Source organism: Monodon monoceros, unplaced genomic scaffold (assembly GCF_005190385.1).
Source record: "Monodon monoceros isolate NGI ecotype Baffin Bay Population unplaced genomic scaffold, NGI_Narwhal_1 Super_Scaffold_6, whole genome shotgun sequence".
Taxonomy (NCBI): domain Eukaryota; kingdom Metazoa; phylum Chordata; class Mammalia; order Artiodactyla; family Monodontidae; genus Monodon; species Monodon monoceros.
The window spans coordinates 64,596,669-64,617,215 of NW_021703783.1; the positions used below are offsets into that span (position 1 = coordinate 64,596,669).

Genomic DNA, 20,547 nt, shown 5'->3' on the forward strand with positions numbered 1-20,547 from the left:
CAGAAGTCTCTCCAGCTGACCGGACCTACGCCTGGCAGCGCTTGGCACACGATCCAGTCGGTGCTAGGCGCCGCCAGGCAAGAGCGGGGCGAGCGACTGCGTCCTCCTCGGTCTCGTTCCTCCTCTAGCTGCCCCGCCCAGGGCGCACTCCAGCTACCTCTTTGGGCGTCTTCCAGCCGTCGCCCCTGGATTCCCTGGGCTTCCCAGAGCGAAATCGAAGGTGAAAGAAACAAGGGGAGGGCGGGAGGTGGGGAGGAGGAGCCTCCGGCCGGGGGGGAGTGTGGGAGGAGCCTTCAGCCCAGGGGGTAGCGTGGGCGGAACTTTAGGGGCGGATCTGGGTGGAGAAAGGGGCCGGGCAAACCCGGTGGAGGATTGGCCACGCAGGCGCGGGGGGCAGCTCCTAGAACCCCACGCGGGAGCTTCTCGAGTCTCCAGCCACTGCTTCTCACTTCATTGGAGAAGGGACTGGGGCCGGGAGGGGAGCTAATAAAGAGTGAATGAGCTGCAGCCGCTGTGGCGGCCGGAGACGGCCCGAGCGGCACCGGAGCGCTGCGACCGGGAGGCGGCGAGGGGAGGCGGTTCGCCTTGTCCCTCCCACCCGCCCTTCTCTCTCTCTCTTCCTCCAGCTGGTCTCAGAGCCCGGCCCGGTCCGGTCCCTCTGTCCCCACCCCGCACTCTTCCACCTCCTCCGAGTCCCACTCCTCACCTAGGGCGCCCTGCACTGCCATGGGTTAGGGTGGGGGTGCGAGCCGCGCGAAGGACTAGCCCTGTGCATCCGCCGGGGGGCGCGGAGCTCGAACGCCGCTCGCCGCTCGTCGGCGCAGGGCATGGGGAGCGCGGTGTGAGCCCGCACCCAGGGAGGACGCAGGAGCTGCGGAGACGGGCGCCAGGAGGAGGAGGAGAACGTTGGATTGGAAGGACCCGAGGGAGGAAGGGAGGGTGGGGAAACGAGGGAAAAGTGAAGCTGGGAGGAGAAAGCGGCGGAAGGTGGGGATTGATGCTTCTGTTTTTTGTTGCCGCGGTTGCCCTCGCGCTGGTAGCCGAGCCGGAGGGAAGGCGGTGGAGAGATGATTGCAGAGTTGGTGAGCAGCGCTCTAGGGCTCGCTTTGTATCTCAACACCCTGAGTGCGGATTTCTGCTACGATGACAGGTAAGGGGGTGAGAGGAAGGGGTGGCGGGCTGCTTGGGGACTCCGCGGTAGCTCTGAAGCTTCCTGCTTTAAGGTTCGAAGTGCGTCTTGGGGGGACTGGTCCAGCACCTGAAGGTTTAGGAGACGCGTAAACATCAACACCTAAAGCAAACGCCGGGGACGCGGGCGCACTGGGCGGGCTGAGGGAGTTTGGGTTCCTAGTTTGCAGCAGGTTCCTCTCCCTTGCTTCTAGGCTGTTGGCAGACGCTTAAGTTTCTTAGCGGAAATCACAGCAATTTGGGAAACTCTTTAATGAACGTATTAAAAAATAATCTTAGGTATTCCATGGTGCAACGAAAGCACATTGAGCGATTTTACGTCTGGACTGGAAGGAAGCTGCTCCCCGTCCCCTAATAGATCTTCCCTGTAATGTTTCCTTCTATTGATGGGACACTTTTATTTCCCGAGGTTAAAACACACGTTTGACAGTTGCCAAAATAGTGGAGAAATCGCATTCTATTTCAACTTTCCCTTTTGACCCATGGTGTACTTTACTTTGAGCCAGGATAATGCTGCTGTTCATCTCTTCCGCTCCCCCGCCTCCCTCACCGATCGATGGAGTAGCACTTTATAAAAGCCTGGGTTTTCGTTTCTGTTTGGGAGTTTTACTTTAGACGTTAGCGATTCTTTTGTGCTAATTGGGGAAGAAGACGCCCCTAGAGACTGAAGTTGTCTTCTGCGTTTGGGTTAGTTTGGGTGGCTAATGAGACCTGAACTGTGTTGTCAAAGAAACTGCATCGATTTCTGGGAAATGTCACAGTTGTGCTCGTGTCTCTACCTATTTTTTAAACGTTGTTAGTGTTTAGAAACTGATGAAAAGCTCTAATAGCCATTAGGGAAAATTGCAATTTGTGCCTTTCCGGTGACTTAATCTGATTACAATTAAAACAGATGCATAATTAAAATATATTAGGGAGAACAGCACGCCTGGCTAAACTTATTAACCGTCCTGGGGTGTTTCATGCTCCATTGAAGTTAAACCATCCAAAAAGTGAGCACAGATTTACTTTGACAGCTTTTCAGCAGCCTCTCTGGGTTATGGAAAGTGAATGGATCCTCAGGGTCAGGGCGAGGCAGTGAGTGAACTTAAGTGAAGTGGTTGATAGTGAGGGGAGAGGAAGGCAGAATTTTCTCCCGGTGGTGCTTAGCCATATTCTGCATCCTCTTGTGTGCCCACTCTCCAGCTAAAAGCATGTTCATGGATGTATGCCTTCAGTCAGCGAATCTTGGTTCACACCCACATGTCTGTTATGAAATCCCCTGATAATAGGTACAAGAGCATCCAGCAAACGCTTCTTAATGCATTTTATGTAGTGTCTATCAGAGACTAGTTGATAGGAAGCCACTGTTACACATAAACTTTTCCTCAACTTTCAAGCAGTGTACACATTTCAGCAGTTTTGCTACGTGCTTCGAGAAGTAAATGGTCTGTGTGTAAGAGTGAGGTGAGCTGCTTCTGTACCCTCCAATTCTGTGTTACTCTGCACCTGCTATTTCTAGAATATTGGCAGGAAAAGCTCTTGCTTCCGAAGTTGGGTGACTTTTCACTAAAGCGAGCTCAGGGAAGAATCTGGGCAGTTACTGGCACTGTTGGGGACAGTTTGAAGAGTAAGCATTTAAACCAATAATTTAGGACTTATATAAAAAAGTAACTTACTGTCATACTGTAACTATTGTAGAACACTGTGCTAAATCAAGCAAATAGCATGGTGTGGCTATTCTTTATTGCTGTCCAGTACTTTAAAAAGTACATGTCAGAAGAAACTATCCTAATAAAGATTAAGGCTGGAACTGAACTACATTTGCATGTACATTTCTCTGTAGACTTAACGCTTATTTTGTGTTCTTTAATCAGTCAGAAGTGTTAGTGTTGTAACTCGGCAGAATGGTGTGAGTGTGATGGTAAATTAGTTGTGCTTTGATAGTTGGCAATGGTTATAAGTTCTTTACCTGCTACAGATTGAATGGAGCGTCAAAATTCCTGAGTTATACCTAGCTGCACAGATGAATTTAATGTGATGATTTGCCCGTATCATCTAATTGATAGCATGCGCAATGTATGACATATAGACAATATATACCATTATGATGTTGAAGACCTGTAAATATATATTATACTCAGTTACAATTTGAAAAGTGTATCTTACTCTAATTTTCTTGGTAGCAGAACTGTGTATGCAATCACGTACTCTCGAGAGTATGAAATCTTACAAGTGCTACACTTGGTTTTTATGAATCCTAGAAATTATGAAATATGTATTAATAGGAGCATGGCACATATTTGGTGTCTGCATACCATGTTCAGGTGATTCAGTGCCAAGGTTTCTGTCTCACTGCTCTAACTCGCTTGTGTGAGAAGCAGGGAAAAAAGCTGGGGAGTCAAGTGGAAACTGTAGGATGATGATAATGTGTTTATTTCCACCACTCCATTTCATACTACAAAGACTCAAGTGTAAAACTTTGTTTAAACTACATCTGTGGCTTCTGCCGCAACACTGCCCACTCCCCTTCACCCCCACCCCCCACCCCCGCCCACCCTAGGAACTTTTGTGAAATATGGTTCTGCAAGGAGAGGGCAGTGCTGGGAGTGAAAGGGCAGTTCGAGGAAGGGAGGTGGCTCTTACGCTCGACTTGCTTAACTAAAGCAAGACTCTGCATTTTAGCTGAAGAACCTGGCATTTACTGTAGGAGGGCTTTCTATTGCTTCAGCTTAAACATTATTGCTGTGGTACTTCTCCAAGTTATCATTTCTTTTAAATGTAGTGCTCAGGTTTACTTTATAAACTATATATGTAATTATATTCAGTGTTTGATGTAGCTTGGTTGAGATTAAGTGGTAATCTGAAACCTTCTTCTAGCAAAATCAATTTCCCTATGGTAAAATTGAATATTTTACAAGGGTTTCTGTGCTAAATGTAAGACTATGGCTCTGATGTGATGAAACAAACAGTAGAAGAGTAGAATTCATCATATCTGATGAAAAAGCATATACAGTTTCAGCTTCTTCCCCTCTCCCCTTGCCTTCAATCTAGTAAAGACTGTACTGAATCTTAAATTGTGGTTAGAGTAAAATTGGAATTATAAATATGCAGTCTTTGCCAAAGTTGAAGTCATGCTGCGTGTGACTTTGTGAAGGACTGTCTCCCTTTCTGGAGAAATTTGATGTTAGGTCAGTGGGAAAAACTTGCTGACCCCGAATTCTCTGCTCTCTTCCATATTTGTCGAGGATAACATTGCATCACTTTCCCTGCATCCTCTTTAGAAGTCCTGCTATGTTTTGCATAAAGATAGCACTAAAAGAAGAGTCAGTTTACTTCAAAGCAACAAAAGTAAACTATAACTGCTGTTTTGTAGTGTGATTTCATTTGGCACATACCATCTAATTGACGGCACGCCCTTTGTGATAGATAAGTAAGGACATAATGCACCGAATACATCTTTTTAGTCTCATGTGAGTAAAGTAATGCATTAGTTAAAAAAAAAAAAAAAAAAGGCAATTTGAGTTTTTGAAAGTGGGAAATGCGTTTGTGGCTGCTTTGAAATTTTTTTTCCTTATTGCCCATTCTGCAACTGTTAAACTCACCCATGATCATTAACATTACCTTTAGGTGCCTTAGTTATTGGTGTGCAGTAATTTTGTGAAACTTGGAGAAGCAACTCCACAGCAGGAATTTCTACTCTTGAAATCAAACCTATTCCAAACTTTCAGTAGCACATCCCTAGTTTAGTTATTCATTTAGGTGTAAATGTAAATCTCAGTTTTGTAGAAACACTTCTTAAGGGTTTTTTTTTTTTTCCTTAATGTTATAAAGAGTTTGGTTAACAGTATTTAAAATGAAGGAATAGAGGATTTAAGGTGTATTGACAAGCTTTTTAGAAAAGCCTTTTTTTTTTTTCCCTGAAGATATTCAACTGTACTTTCTACTTGGTCTTTTAGTGTTATCAGTTTGGTTTTTGACCTGGTATAAGAATAGCTTGTGAAATGATCAGTCCCTCTAACGTCTCTCTGAAAAGTTCTCTCTAATAAACTTGCCTTGGACCAATCTAGGATTGTTATCTTAAAATTATAGTATGTTCAACCACTGAAGGCATGTCTAGTATTTAGTAAAAGCATGTTTAGAAAGAATTACTATAAAATCAAAGTAAATAAGGGAGAAGTTTGCTTTGCGTCCAAGGTTGTCTCTTCAGGTCTTTATTGGAAGAAGGTAATGTGTACAAGAGTGTTATTTTACTCTCATTTCCTTCCCAGTTGATAATGTACTAAAAAAAAGGCCAGTGGGTACAGTTCATAGTTTATGAAATATTTTATGTGACATTTTATTTTCTAGCTAAGTTTTGATTGTTTAATCAAATCTATGTGGAAAAGGTTCATTTTGCTGTTTGAATAAGTACATCTCTTAACAGTAAATTAAAATTAAAATTCGGTGAAGCAGGTATGGACCACTTTTCCTTACCTCCATCGAGCTTGTCACATGGGGTTTATCCTAGCAAATGACCCAGATACAAGCACTGAACGGACATGTGCAAATGCCATAGGGGAAATTGCTTGCCAGCCATCTGTCTCTTAGTTTTTCTCATTTATAAATACACTGTATTTGGGAGAGGGGCTGCATTTATTGCACATTATTAGTTTACATCATCTCATCGTCTGCACTTAGTTTTTCAGAGCTAACGTGTCCCTACAGTAACACTGAATTCCCTGCTGCTATAATTCTGAAATAGCTACAACCCTTTGGATTCCAACATGAGTTAAGAGCAGTTTGTCTTCCTAATCTCTTTGTTGCTGTTCAGTGCGCTAAAAGCACTTGTTTAAAATGCCCTTGATGGTGCAGCTGTTTATCATAGGCGAAGGGTATGTTTCCTCTAAAACAGGCACCTTCATAATATTAGGAAAGGACAAAGTTTACCCTTAAGGCGCTCCAATAAATCTGTGGCTGACAAACCTACTTTCTTATAACTTCATTATTCTCACCCAACATGCTTTCAACACAGTAACATTCATCTCTTAAATTTTTTGGTCCTCTCTTGGAAGCTAAGTCTTACATGAGCTTTGGGTCCTTCCTTTAATGGCTTCACAAAAGTGACAAGTGTGGCAGCCTTGATGGAAAGGACAAGTGGGTTGCTGAATGTAACGACCTTCCCTCTATGAATAGCTGTCCTCATTAAGAGCCTAGCTGAAAAAAGTGGAGAGGCCTATCACCAGGAACTACATCCTATTTTTCATGGGATGAAAAAGGCATAATATTTTGAATCATTACAGGTGTAATTATGCACAACGCTAGATGATTTCTTTGAAGATTTGATTTGTATGTGTTTTTGAGGAATAAAGGACTACATTCATTAATTCACTAATTATGAACACCACTAGACATGGGCTTCCCTTATATATGGTGCATAATACAAACAGCAGCTCTTCCCCATTGTCAGTAAGCGTCCCTGTCCGTCCTTTCCTACCTGTACTTTACCAGGTACTATATAGTGTTTGAATCTGGGAATCTGATGATAGACATAAAAAATGCTGATAGCTTGTCCTTTAGCAGAATTTCAGTTGCATCGACTCATGTTTATTTTGATTGATACTCATATTTTTAAACTTTTATTGGGATTCTGTTGGCTTCTTTCCCAGAGCATCTCTGCTGAGGATCCATGGTTGGTGGTTTGAATTGGACTTTTTCTTGATCTGGTGCTCATTGGCACTTCATTCATATCTGTGGAAGCTTTAGAATCCCTTTCCCAAATGGCTCCTTCCTAATTGTTCAGGTCAGTTGTTTTCCTTGGAGGTCTGCAGGGGCTGAACTCTTTGAGTTAACTAGATTTGCCTTGACTGGTCATAGGGATTGAAGACTTTTGCCTCAGAGATTATTTTGGTTGTATTTTCTAGGCAGTTAATTCCAACAAGATGCAGCACTATCAAATTTCTATTGATCTCTTTTCCTCCACTCTGACAGTTTAGTTTTTCAGTTACATTTGTCAGTTTCTCTGGTACTCAAGGTTTCTTAGAATAAAAGTTATAGATGTCTGTTTCAGTCTTTTAGAAACTTTTGGGAATTACAATTTTGGGTTCAACAGTGAGCTTTTTTCTTTACAGTTAAGTAGGAAAGAATTGAGTAAGCCTATCTATTCAGGAGAAATTTGAAGAAGGCGGGAACACTGAAATGATTTGTTTTCAAGATTCTACATTAAAAGTTTCTGTTGTGTTTTTAAAGTAATTTATTTTATTTAAGGGCACTTCATAAGATAGTTAATTTGAGTAACTAGAAATGATTGTTTTAAAGATGAGATGGAGAGAGATTTTGACTTGCTGATGTCTAAAAAATTAATTTGGAAAAGAGATTAGAATTCAAAACTCTAACTCCACCTTTAGATTCCATTTTATCATGGAAATAAGTGAAATTATATGTACATTTACTTATTCCAAGGCTATAAACATGCCGCATTGCTTGAGGGCAGTGCTACTGTATCTGTTTTAAAAGTACCTTAGTACATGGCAGAGGAGATGCTGTTTGCTTATGATAAGCTGGTGTAAGCTTTTGTTTCTTGATTTCTTTGCTGGGGCATTTTGTGATATCAGGGTGAGGCAGGGTCTGAAGCGTGGCACAGCATATAGTTATTGTCAAGGAGACTGACTAAATTACATGATTTGTCAAGTGAAACACACATCAGTGCCCTTGGAATAGCAGCTATGTGGTAGGTACTGTGTCCAAATAAAATGTGTCTTTCCCTTTGTCTTTGATGACTACTCTTTATTTCTGTGGAATTTATTATAATAAATGTGTGATTATTCCTCAGGAGCATCAAGTTAAAAAAAAAAGTACAAGTTCACTATAGTCTCATGATTATGGTTTAACTAGGAAACAATTGTATATTGTCATTACAGAGCCATTTGGGAAGAAAAGGGGGTAAGGCTGGCAGCTGTGTTGTTCCCCTGGGGACCATTCTCATTGTTTTATAAACTATCTTTTGTGTGCCTCTGCCCTCCTATCTTCAGGTTTTTAAAGGTATTATAAATACTGAGCCTGCTGCTTTGGGTTATAAAAGATGTCTTAAGGTAGAATACTTGGGTCGGAATAGTTTGTCAGGTGTACTTTTAGAATAGGATGTTTCCTCCTCCAAATGATTAACTACAGGACTGCTCTCCCAAAGAAACTGAAAAGAGCTCATTTTGACAAAGCAAGCTTCTAACGGCAAATTTTCCAACTACAAGTTTGCGGAAGAAAAGTTCTCCGATGATGAAGAAGTTTAATCAGGCAAAAAGACAATTTTATTTGCAGAAATAGGCCCTTTAGTGGGAGACGATTACTTCTAACTGATGTGAAAAACTAGTATACCTGAAAGCATTTGGTAAACCTTATTTAAAATAGGAAGGATTTTCTCGTTATTCTATTGGAAGAAAAAAAAAATGGAGCTGAGTTGTGTCACTGAATTTATATTAAAGAAATAAGGTTTTACAATTTAACGCACTCTTATAGGGATATGTAGTGACTTAGCCAAAGAAAATGAATTTGAGATTTGAACAAAAATCTATTATAAAGACACCAGAGTCCAGCCTGAAATTACCAACTGTCGTTTGCCACAGATATCTAGTCTTCTATTTAAAATATCCTATTTAAATGATCTCTTTTGGTTTCCTCCACCTCTATATTTTTAAGAGTCTTTGTATTTTTTCTTTTAGAAACAGTGGTGTTTTTGGCTTTCGTTCCATGTTGAACAGAAAATGAAATTTCACTGTTTTAAAGCCTCTTATATGTCATTAACATAAAGTAAACCATTTCTGTGAGAGAGTATTTAGCAGCTACTTTTAAATTCAGGCCTGATATGATACTGAGGATGCCTGTGGTAGGCCAGGGGGCTTTAGACCTGGTCCTCTCTCATAACCCCGCACCTCCAACACCCTACCTTCATCCTTTGATATGGATGATTACCTTTTAGAAAATCTTTTAAAATGCAGTTCAAATTCTCAGTTTCTTTGAACCAGATGGATATTTTGGTACCTCTCCTAAAAGGACATTTTTGAGCTGGGCCTCTTGTTGGATCTCTTTCCATCTATGTATATGTACATATATTTCTAGACCAGCACTTCCCAAACTTCAATCTACCTGTACATCACCCGGGCTTGTTAAAATGCAGATTCTGCCTGGAGTGGGTCTAAGAGTCTGCATTTCTGTCATTCCCAGGTGTGATAGATGCGGCTGGTTCATGCAACGTACACATTAGTTCAGTGTGTTTTACAGATATTCGGAAAAGACTGCCTAAATTCCTGTATTAAAAAAGATTTAGGATAATCTTTTATATCTCAAAAGCGTATGAGTTTAGCCATTTTATTTAATCTCTCTGTTTTGTTTTATATTTGTTCAATCATACATCTTTAAATTGATCTTAAGAGTTTAAGATATTGTGTACATTTTGAAAAGGTAGAGAGCCTGCTAAAATCTAGGAGATGATCTCTATTGAAATATCTGTCACCAACTTGTATTACAATATCATCTTCTTTGTAGTTACTATGGAGACAGATGTTGGATTCTGAGTTTTACAAATAAACTGATAGGCGGTTGCCTTAGGCTTATGACTTGAATAGATGCTGATGCCTAAACTGAGTCTATAGTCAGTGCCTTGGTGAGTTTGTACTTTTGTTGAACAATCCCTTGTAAGGAAACTTGGATTACAATGAATGAAGATTATAGACGTCAGGCAGGTGGCAAAATATAGGCATTAGGCAGCCGAGAGTAGGAAAGATAAAGATTTATTAATGATATTCAGGCACTGGGCGATGCTACTGGGTAAAGGTATGTTAAATTGTATTAGAAATGCTTGGGCCCCTTTGATTTTTTTAACCTGGTACTCTATACCTCAGCCTTTGGGCACTTTGGTGGATTTCTGAATAGGTGAATACCATATATATGTGAAGTTTTACATTCCTACTTAGTAGAAATGTTTTTAAAGAACTTATTCTAAAATAAGTTATAATTATTTCTTTCTTTTTAAAACACTGTACTCTATACTACAGGCAGTGTTGTGAAAGAACACTGGGCTAAGGTAAAAGAGGAGAGGTCTTTAGTCTCGGAAATAACACTTTAGTAACTAATACTTGAGCTACTAAGCCTCTAAAACTTGGTCTTGTAATTGGTCAGGAAGTGCAAATGATGATAACAACTGCCAACCACAGAGTGAGGACCAAATGGAATAGTCCGGTGAATGTTTTCTGTGTGTTTAAAAAGCTGCATGATGTTACAATCAGATGTAGACGGTGTTGGACCAGAGGATGAATGACTCAGTTATCCCCATACATCAGCATCTCACTGTCTTCTCCCCTGAGGAACAGAGCTGTGTTCTACTCCATGTCCTGGCTCACTTTTTCGCTCGGAGTCAGTGGTTGAGCTCCTGTTGTCTCAGCTTCTGTTGCCTCTGCCCCATCTCTGCTTCTCATCTCTGTCCACCCTTTTGGTCAGCTGTCCCTGGTCTCACCGTAGAAGCAGGTTTTGCTCTCCTGTATTTCTTTTCTGCTGCTTTCCCTTTGTTTCTGGTCTCTGTGCTTATTTTGAATAGATATTCTGGCCAATCTGAGCACTTCTTTCCTTCTGTAGGGTAAAAGGACCAATTGCAGTGCATCGGGTGTGAATAATCTTTGGTACTCTCGTTCTGCTTGGCAGGGTATATTGTTACTGGGTACTCATGATCTCTCTCTTCAGTGAAACCCCTTTTCTTTTGGGAGTGTGTTCAGATTTAGAGCAGTTCTGGCAGTCCAGTGATTAGGAAAGATAGACGTCAGATAAGCTGAAGTTTTTTTGCATTGAAGTGTTTGTGTTAATCAGTGGTGTGCTGAGAATCAGTAGCAAGTGTGCTTAGCACACGTACTAGATGGTGACATCTAATATCTAAACCTGTGATACATTTTTGTAACTAATTAGAAAATGTATTTTTTCTTTTAGACCTTTCCAAGCAACAAGGTGGCAAAAAGTAAAAAGACCACAAGAGCTTTGGAACCAGATATATTAGGGATCTAATCCCAGAACTGTTACTTGCTAATTGTGTAATTTTGATTGTGTTACTAAAACTCTTCTAGCCTCTGTTCCTGTTCTATAGAATGAGGATAGTAATACCTAGAGTTCTTGGGAGAATTTAATAAGTTTTATAAAATGCCTGGTACGGTGGCGTCTGGGATACTTATTAAGTATTTCTCTTGATCAAGAAATTATTCATCAACTTTATAGCTGATATTTTAAAATCATTATATAATAACATCTAAAAATATTGTAGAGCACTTAGGGAATTTTCTTTAAAGCCAATATTCAAAATTTAAACTTATTTCCAATAATATTTAACTTGGTATTGCAGATAGATTTAGTGTCACTGAAAAGTTCCGTGAAGTATTTTAAATAATTACTAATTTAAAATTTTAATTTTCATCTTGGGTTATAGGTTTGAAGAAATGATGTTGAAATTTAACCATTATATATACACATATGCATGCATACACACACACAAATTTTGCCAATAAAATGTTTGTGGTATATACTTGATTAACTGTATAACTGAATCACTTTGCTGTATACCTGAAACTAGCACAACATTGTAAGTCAACTACACTCCAATAAAATTAAAACATAAAAAAAATTAATTGAACAACCAATTTAAAAAAAAGTACATGCGAAAACCAGAACTCAGATATCTCCCATCTTCTTCACTTCAAGTGACTTTCTTCTTTAGATTAGATAATACTTACTGTGTGTAGGGGCGTAGGCAAAATTATGATTTCTTAGTATCTTATAAGAATTGTTTCACTCTCTGATATGTAGCTTAGATTTTTAAGGAAAATCATTGTTTAAGGACATATCTTAGTATTGTTATTCCTTATTAATATTAATAAGAAAAATCTTAATGAAAATATGGAGTTGTTTTCGGTTATGTTGCAAAAGATAACGTTGAATAGAGAGTTAGCCCAAATCCCAGGAATACTTTTTATATATCTTTTGTTTTACAGTGAGTAAACTGGATAGAAAAGCTCTGTTCTTTGAAGCCTTTTCTGGGAAGCTTTTTATTCTCTAACTTGCTCTCTTACCAGGACCTACAACTCACATTAGTTTATTTACAGGTAGTTCTGCATTTAAGAATATTGATCTCTTTCTTGATTAAAACAGACCTTTTACATGTTTACTTACCATTTGACACTAACATTTCTGGCTTTCTCCCCCACTCCCCCCCCCCAAAAAAAAAGAAAATACTTTCCCCCTCAAAGTCCAAGTAAGCTTAGCATGTTGAAGGTTTACTGTATTGATAACATGGTTTCCTCTTTAAAGTCAGAGTGAGGCTCTAATGATCCTCCAGGGTCCTTCCAGCTTAAAGCAGGTCACAGTTATAGGGTTTAGGGTTTGGGCTCATTTGCCTATGAAATATATATGAAATTGGCCATTTGGAGGCAATTGATAATGTTTTCAGTAACTGGGCATTTTGCTACACATACCAGATCAATGAGGGATCTAATGTTTTACAGTGAAAATGAAAATGAGGCATTAATACAACAAACCATATCAATCAAACGTGTTTTTACCTCAGCCGTGATCATCATTTTATTCCTCATGTGTTACCTTCTTATTGGTTGGAATCTTTATTACTCTGTTCCTATTGATAACTAAATTGTAACAGCAAGTGGCAAGCTCCAGAAAAGGAGAGCACTTTTGGTTCTTGTTGGATAGCAGCCTAGTTTTCTCTAGTGCACATCTGTTCCTTGAACATTTTTAGAATGTTCAGGTGAAAATTCCCCCAGTGTTTTAATAAACCAGATTCTGTTACTGATGGGTTAAAAAAAAAATCTGTCATACTGTTTTAATTTATTAAAGGGAAATGACAAATGGTTTCTGTACTATGGCTCTCAATTCTCTGGGATTAATTTAAATGAGTACAAGAAACCAATCATTCAGGACCTTATTAAACATGCCTCAGCAGTTGATTTTTAAGACTAAAGAAAAGACCAACAGCTGGATTTCTCCAGGGTGAGGAGTTGGATGGAAAGGAGGGGTTATCTACTATGAAGGAGAAGGTTAAGTTTGGCATCCCTATAAATGAATTTTGGTGAAACTGAGAAGAGTTGACTTGAAGAGTATTTTGCCCCTTTCTTGTTTATGGTACAGTGCTTTCCTTTTGTGGTATAGAGGAGGGATCATTATAGAGAAATTGGGATGACCTTTCTTCGTGTGGGGAAAACAGAGGCACTGCAGTGGAAGATGGGTCGTTTTGATTGGTACCTCTGTGGATTGGAACCAGAGCAGTGACTGATTGACAGCTTCTTGAGGTTAGATCAAGACAGTTTGTTAGAATGGAAATCCTCTGAATTCAGCTGTATTTGTGCAAAGTAGGTCTTTGGTGTTTCAGAAAATTCTGTGGTAGATTTTGATTACATGCTGAATTTGGGGTGTGTGCTATAAAATAGCAGTTTGTTTGTATTTTTTTTTTAAAGGCAGTTATCATAATAAATACCCAGATGTTCATCTTTGTGTACTTAGAATTTGCATTCTGAGAATTTATGATTTTGGGGGAGAGGGTTGGGTTTATTTTTCAAACTAAAGCCTGAGAGAATTAGCAAATTTAACGTTAAATTGGACACTTTATTCATATACGTAAACCTTGTAGATTTAAGTTAGACCATATATGATATTTAAAAGTTAATATTGTTTTCAATACTAAGAATAATCTTAAGTTTAGATTTTCACTTTGATTTCTTTTTATGTCATCATTATTTATGAAAACTGGTTGAAAATGAAGATCAGAGATTTCCTGTAAAACCTAAGATGTGACAAGAACGTTATTTACTTTAAAGTTTTCTCTAAACCGGAATAAAAACTTAAACACGAACCAGAACTTAGCCAGAATGTTTTTTCTTGGAGCATCACTGGGAATCTCTATAAAAATAGAGTAAATGCTTTGCATGCAGCTTACCTACTGCATTTGAAGAAAATCTCTTGTGTATGTCTTCAGGCTATTTGTGTGTTCAGAAAGAGTTTACCAGAATCAACTGGTAGAATTGGTAGAAAGTGGCCAAAGTAACACTGTAGCTATAACTTTATTGAAAACCAGAATGGTATTCTCTGTCATAATCTTGAGTAAATGGAAGCTAATGAGTGATTTCTTTTGTGAAATATTATCAGTTTTCCTTCACTTAAAGGAGATTAATTTTATTTTAAGGATTTCTTTTCCCAAGAAAAATCATATCAGTTCCTGCTAACTTCTATCAGCATTGATTTTAGAAAAAAGGAGATGAATAGAAATTAAGAAAGCAGCAAAACTGGTAAAGAGATGATTTCCTTATACACATACCAACCAAAAGATTTAAGGATACTTAGTAATAACATTGTAAATTGTTTTGTGTATTCTGGTCACTTACCTCAGAGACCAGAAACAGCTGTTGTTACTAGACGTGATGGAGAGAAAGAAAAAGTAAGGGTATGTTTACCATTTAAGTAACCTGATTTCTGCAAATTACAGTATAAAAATATGATAATTCTATTCAAAGTTTGGGAGAAAGATTTGTTGTGGTTTATTTTAAATTCAGGAAATCCACTCAAATAGACAATTCGCCTTTGATTTAAAAGTGTTAAGTCATTCTTATCTAGAAGTGTGTTATCTCCCAAGAAAGCATCAGTGTGGGATGCTTTCAGCTCCTGTCATCCCTGTGTTCCTTTAGCAAGCATTTGTAAATGCTTAGCTGTGTCAAGAACCATGTTTAATATGGGGGGCACTGACCCTGAAGAAGATGTAGTCCATAATCTCAAGGATCTTAGAGTCTGGTGGGGAGACCAAGGAAACAGACAGTTTCCCTAACAGGGAGACATGTTTATGATTGTGAGTACGTAAGAGGAGCACTTGACCCAGACTGGGAGGGAGCATGAGGGAGGCACTTGTGAGAACTGATTCCTGAAGAACAAATAAGAAATAGCTTAATAAAATGAGAGAGAGGGAGGATTATTTGGGGGAAAAAAATGTGCGGAAAGAGAAAGGCATGGTGTCCAAAGAGCAGGTCCTAAAGCTAGAGTAGAGGGAAAAGAGATGAATTGGCAAGGTAGGCGGGAGCCAGATCGCTGGGGGTCTCGTGTTCCCTGATGAAATTTGGAGAACTGTCTGAAGAAGGGTGAAATCCAAAGCAGAGAGACCAGAAAGGGGTCCATTATAGGATTACACTGGAGGATTTGTATTCCTGTTCGCGATGAGGGCTAAAATAAGGTAGAAACAGAGGTGGAAAAAAATTGGGGTGAAATAGAAAGGAAAAGATGAAGAAAAGTTGATGTCACTTGGTAACAAGCTGAATGTGGAGGGTTGTAGGAGAGGGACTTTTCTCAGGTTTCTGTCTGGAGCAAGTGGGTGAAAAAGGAAGCAGACATGTAGATCAGTTTGGGGTGAAAGATGGTGGAGGGATGTGATTATTTTCCTTAGTGAGTAAGAAGAAGCAGTGAGATGTCACAGCATGGAGATGCTGTGGGTGCTATGGAGTTTGGCATGCCTGTATTACTGCTTTGAATTGCTGCTAAAACATTGTCGTTTGCCCTTTACTTTTGCTAGCATGTTTTATTTTGATAACAAGGTTTCAAGTGCCCAAAGCCCAGTTCAGAAAAGGTAGAACCTCTTGCTTGTCTGAACCTAAGAGCCCTGATGAGGCCTGAAGACTTCATTTCTTTCTCCATCTCTTGGTCTGGCCATCTTGGTGGGCATTGTGACCAGTGGCAACCCAAGATCTCTTCCCTAGCTCTCCCAGAATGCTCCAGAGGGGATCTTAGTTATCCTGACTTAAGTTACAAGCTCATCCATGAAATGTACCTCTGGTCTGTCATCGGAGTGAAGAGGAAGCAGGTTTGCCTAGCCCATGCCATATGCAGTATAGGAAAGAGGACGTTGATTAGAAGGAAGGAAAAGGGATTCTGCGAAGAGGGGGAGACCATAGATGTCCATGGAAACCATGATGTCCACTTCCAGTCTGTTAATACCCTTAACCATTTGAGTAGTACTCTTTGGTGCCAACTCGATCATAAATGCAATCTCAGAAGTCACGTGGCCTTACTTAGTTATGAGGTGGTCACACATATGAGGTAGAACATTGATTCATACGTGTGTGTGTGTGTGTGTGTGTGTGTGTATGTGTGTATTCTGGACTATCATCTAAATTGGGAGTAGGCGCTACAGCCTGTGGGCCAGTGTACCCTGTAGCCTGTTTTTTAAACAGCCACACCCATTTGTGGACTTGTCTCTGACTGCTTTCTCTCTACAATGACAGAGTTGAGTAGTTCCAACAGGGACCTTGGGGCTCGCAAAGCCTGAAATATTTACTGTCTGGCCCTTAACCAAAAAGTTTGCCACCTCTGATCTAAATGGAAACACATACCTTTAAAACTCTTCCAGCAATGATCTTACTGGTCCCTGTGAGCAGGGGGCGATCTTACTGGTCCCTGGGCCCTCTCAGGGGTTCCGTGACATTTGATGGGAAACACACGTCTAAGATACACTTGTTAGGAGTTAAAACTCAAGGTCAGTCTTACAGATGTAAAATGTTACTGACTTCCCTTTCTCTTGGATGACACTATAGTGAGTCCTCACCGGTGATTTTTGGTAGAACTTGGCAAACTGCGGCCTGTTTGTCTAGGACAGCAGTAAGTGACTAGATGGCATGGATGCCACATGTCTGCAGTTGTTTATGGGTTTTGTCCTAACTCATCCCTGGATCCTGAGTGAGTTCGTGAGCAGTGGGTTTTCAGGCAACAATATGTCTTTGTGAGCTGGTGCCCCAGCCCCTGTGCAGCCTGGCAGTCCCATTGGGCCTCAAGGAAGCGCCCACTGCTTTCATCTCAGAGCGGCCGCCTAGGGAACGCTGCCGGAGCTGTTTGTGAACCTGGCTCCCCTGCCTCTGGAGCCGCAAGCATGCCGTTTCCCAGCAGTTGTTGCCCAGCTGTCTGCTGCTTTGTTACATTGTTTCAGTCTTTGCTTCAACCTGCTCTCCAAGTGTTTTGCTTGACCTCCCCCCCGGGTCGGGGCCTGGGCCTGGCTTTGGCTCAGCCCTAAGCAGCTGTTTGGTATTCTTCTGGTATCTAGTTCTCATGGGGTTGGCCCACTGGTACTGATTTTCTGTGATTGAGGTTTTGGCACCTACGAAGTGTCTGCGTCACTGCTTGGTTGTTGACAGCCTCGTCTTGATGCTTTTTCATTCTCTGGGCTCCCCAAGGGGCACCCTTGATAAAATGTGTTCAGTAATGTGCTGGCCTTTTTCTTATTGGCAAGGAAAAAGGCCGTATGTTTCTGCTTTGAACTGGATTGCCATCTTACACGTTCTTTTAGAGTCTCCACTTGTCAAATGGTTGCAGTTTGGACGTGGTTGTCCTCAGATAGAAAAATCGGTGTCAGGACCAGGGTTGCCTACTGCAGGATTGCATCTGATTCTTAAACTTTTCAGGAGTCTTGTTAACTTGTGAGGCTAGAAGTGTAAGATTTACAAAGCAGTTGTACATGGCTTTTCAAAATTTGTACCTCGAAGGTTGGTTTGCAAATTTAAAATAATAGATAGATTAATCCTTACTGAGTGGAAAATGCTGCCTTTGGTATTATTTTCAATAGTTAATTTGAAGAATAACTAATTATGTTTGCATGTGAAATGAACTTGGGAAGCCTGATAAGTAAGTAGAATACATTTTAGCCAGTAGCCACCTGTTCTGCTTAAAAACAACACCAAATAACCTGTTCATTTGATTTTCAATAAGGACCTATTAAAAATTCTTAATTCCTAAGCCAGGTAGTAAACAGTTTCTGTGAAAGCAGACGTTTAGGTAGAATGGTTTTGACCTGGAGCTAGTGAAATCAATTAAAAAACATTAAGCTAGAAGAGACACCTTAAATCAACCATATATTGTAATACTTGTTTAAAGGGTATCACAATATTCTGAGTTTGGGGAAAGTTCAATCCTAATGTTAAATTTTATGAGTAGATATGTAATATATATGCGTCTATACGCAATTCTCTGCTTGCCATAAGCCAAAGAAGAAACAATCAATTTACAAATAGCACAGAGGCAGTAAATTTGTTGGCAGCAGTTCTAGGCCTGTTGTAATTCTGTAGTTTTTTCAATATGCAAGTGGTGAATTGATGTTGCTCTGAGCCAAATATATGGTGATATGTGAACGTGTCCGAGCACTTACATTATGTAAGGCTTGGAGGTATTTAGATATCAGTGAAATACTTTATGGGAGTAATAGGAAAATGTGTACTGTTGAAATCATATCCATAAAATCAGTGTTTATATTGAAGTTACCCTCCCAACTCACATTTCAGATTTAAGGGTTTGGCTTGGTGCTGTGTGATCAATTGAGACACAGTTCCCAGCTGGCAGGGGTTCATGTCTGAATCTAGACATCTTATTGGCTCTGCTCTAATCACATTGATCGTTTTGAGCTACATCAAGGAGAATGAGGCTTCCAACATGGGTACCCTGTTTTCTTCCACAAAGTTCAAAGTACATTACAGTCTCCCTTTTAGTTGTTCCTCTTTTGATCCGGCTGTCGTAGCTTGGGTTCTTTCTTCTTTTGCTTGGATTCTTGCTTTTGCCAGCATGCTTCTTTCTTTTCTAGGCAGCCCAGTATTTCCATCTCAAGTCATTTCCAGCTCGCCTATTGTGTACTTAACTCAAGATCTGAATGAATCATGATCATTATGAACATAATACCTGAATAATGCATTAAAAAGAGAAATATTTAGAAGTATATTTAATTCTTCAGGGGAATAAGAAATTGAGAAAATGGGCTAAGTATTTCTGTTAATAAAGGGAAGAAAAATCAAGTATGATGGATCATTGACTAGTGGGAGTCCTTGAGTTTATTCCTCAATTTTTTACTCTCTGGCAGTGTTACAGGGGGCAAGTCAGTGACTTGTCTGAACCTGGGCTTGCTCATTTATGAAGAGGACAGTAATTCCTGATCTCATAGGGTTGTTATGAGCATGAAATCCAGTTCAGCTTCATACACTTTAATTTTCTGTCTAATCCGTCAGGTGCTCTGTTAGTGGAATGGCATGCAAATGGCGAATCATATGGATTCATGGAGGAAATGTCAGGTTTTTAGAATGATGGAAACTTCAAAACTGTTACCGCAGAGTTTTGCATGTGTCTTCAGCATGGATAATGGTAGATGAAAAACATCAAGCTGCCCAGGTTGATGATCAGGAGGGAGTAGGCAGGAGGAAGTAGTGTGACTTAATGTGGGGTTCAAAGATGGACTTATTAGTAGTCTGAAGATGGAAACTAGGGTCAGGGCCATGGTGCTCTAGCTGTTAGCTTCAGATCTTCTGGGGCCATGAGTTCTTTTGAGAAGAAAGTAGGCTCTGATTTTGAAGGTTATGTGGAGAGTGGCATCATACTGGCAGTAAAGTTTTAGAGAATGGTAAAGCTATGTGGGATATAAATAGTATTTTGAAAAACTCCATAAAGATATTTAGGCATGAAGTAGATTATTACATCTTTTTTTTTTTAAATTTTTAAAAATTTTTGGCTGTGTTGGGTTTTCGTTTTTGTGCATGGGTTTTCTCTAGTTGCGGTGGGTGGGGGCTACTCTTCCTTGTGGTGTGCAGTCTTCTCATTGCAGTGGCTTCTCGTGTTGTGGAGCATGGGCTCTACGTGCGTGGGCTTCAGTAGTTGTGGCAGGCGGGTTCAGTAGTTGTGGCTCACAGGCTGTAGAGCGCAGGCTCAGTAGTTGTGGCACATGGGCTTAATTGCTCCATGGCATGTGGGATCTTCATGGACCAGGATTGGACCCATGTCCCCTGCATTGGCAGGTGGATTCTTAAATGCTGCAGCACCAGGGAAGTCCCTATTATATCTTCTTAAAAATTAAATTATGTGCAAAATATCATAGTAAGTTCTTTACATATTTCATTGCAGTTCATCCTCTCAGTCCAATAAGGCAGTTATTATAAACATGAAAACAGGCTCTGTGAGGTTAAGTAATTTGCCTGAGGTCGTTGGCCATTAAATGATGAGTCAGATTTGAAACCACACATGTCTGTCTCTGAAGCTCAGGCTCCTGACCCCCTCTATGAAAGCGTCGGAATACACGAGAGTTCGGGAGATCTGAAATTGAATCCTGTTTTTTCCCACTAACTGTGTTAGATTGCACAATTTACTCAAAGAAGTCCTTACTTTTTATTACCCCATCTTGTTATTGCAGGGTACACAGAGATGCATTTGAGTGAATTCTGCTTTCAAAGCAGCTTTTTTTTGTGTGTCGTGGATCCCTTTGTCCATCTGTTGAAACCTATGGACTTCTTCCTTAAAAACTGTATTACTTGCATAATATAAAACGTATAGAAGCCCCCAAATTGAAATATATTTATCAAAATA

At 40.1% G+C, this 20,547-nt stretch overlaps 1 protein-coding gene across 1 annotated transcript in view; it reads left to right on the forward strand.

Moving 5' to 3' along the window:
- The first annotated feature begins 402 nt into the window (after nucleotides 1-402).
- TMTC2 (transmembrane and tetratricopeptide repeat containing 2) overlaps nucleotides 403-20,547 on the forward strand; it is an 842,237-nt gene continuing 822,092 nt past the window's right edge. The window contains exon 1 of the mRNA XM_029204988.1: nucleotides 403-1,150. Within this exon, the coding sequence (XP_029060821.1) occupies nucleotides 1,068-1,150 (83 nt within the window). The 5' untranslated portion in view covers nucleotides 403-1,067. The remainder of the gene's footprint in view (nucleotides 1,151-20,547) is intronic.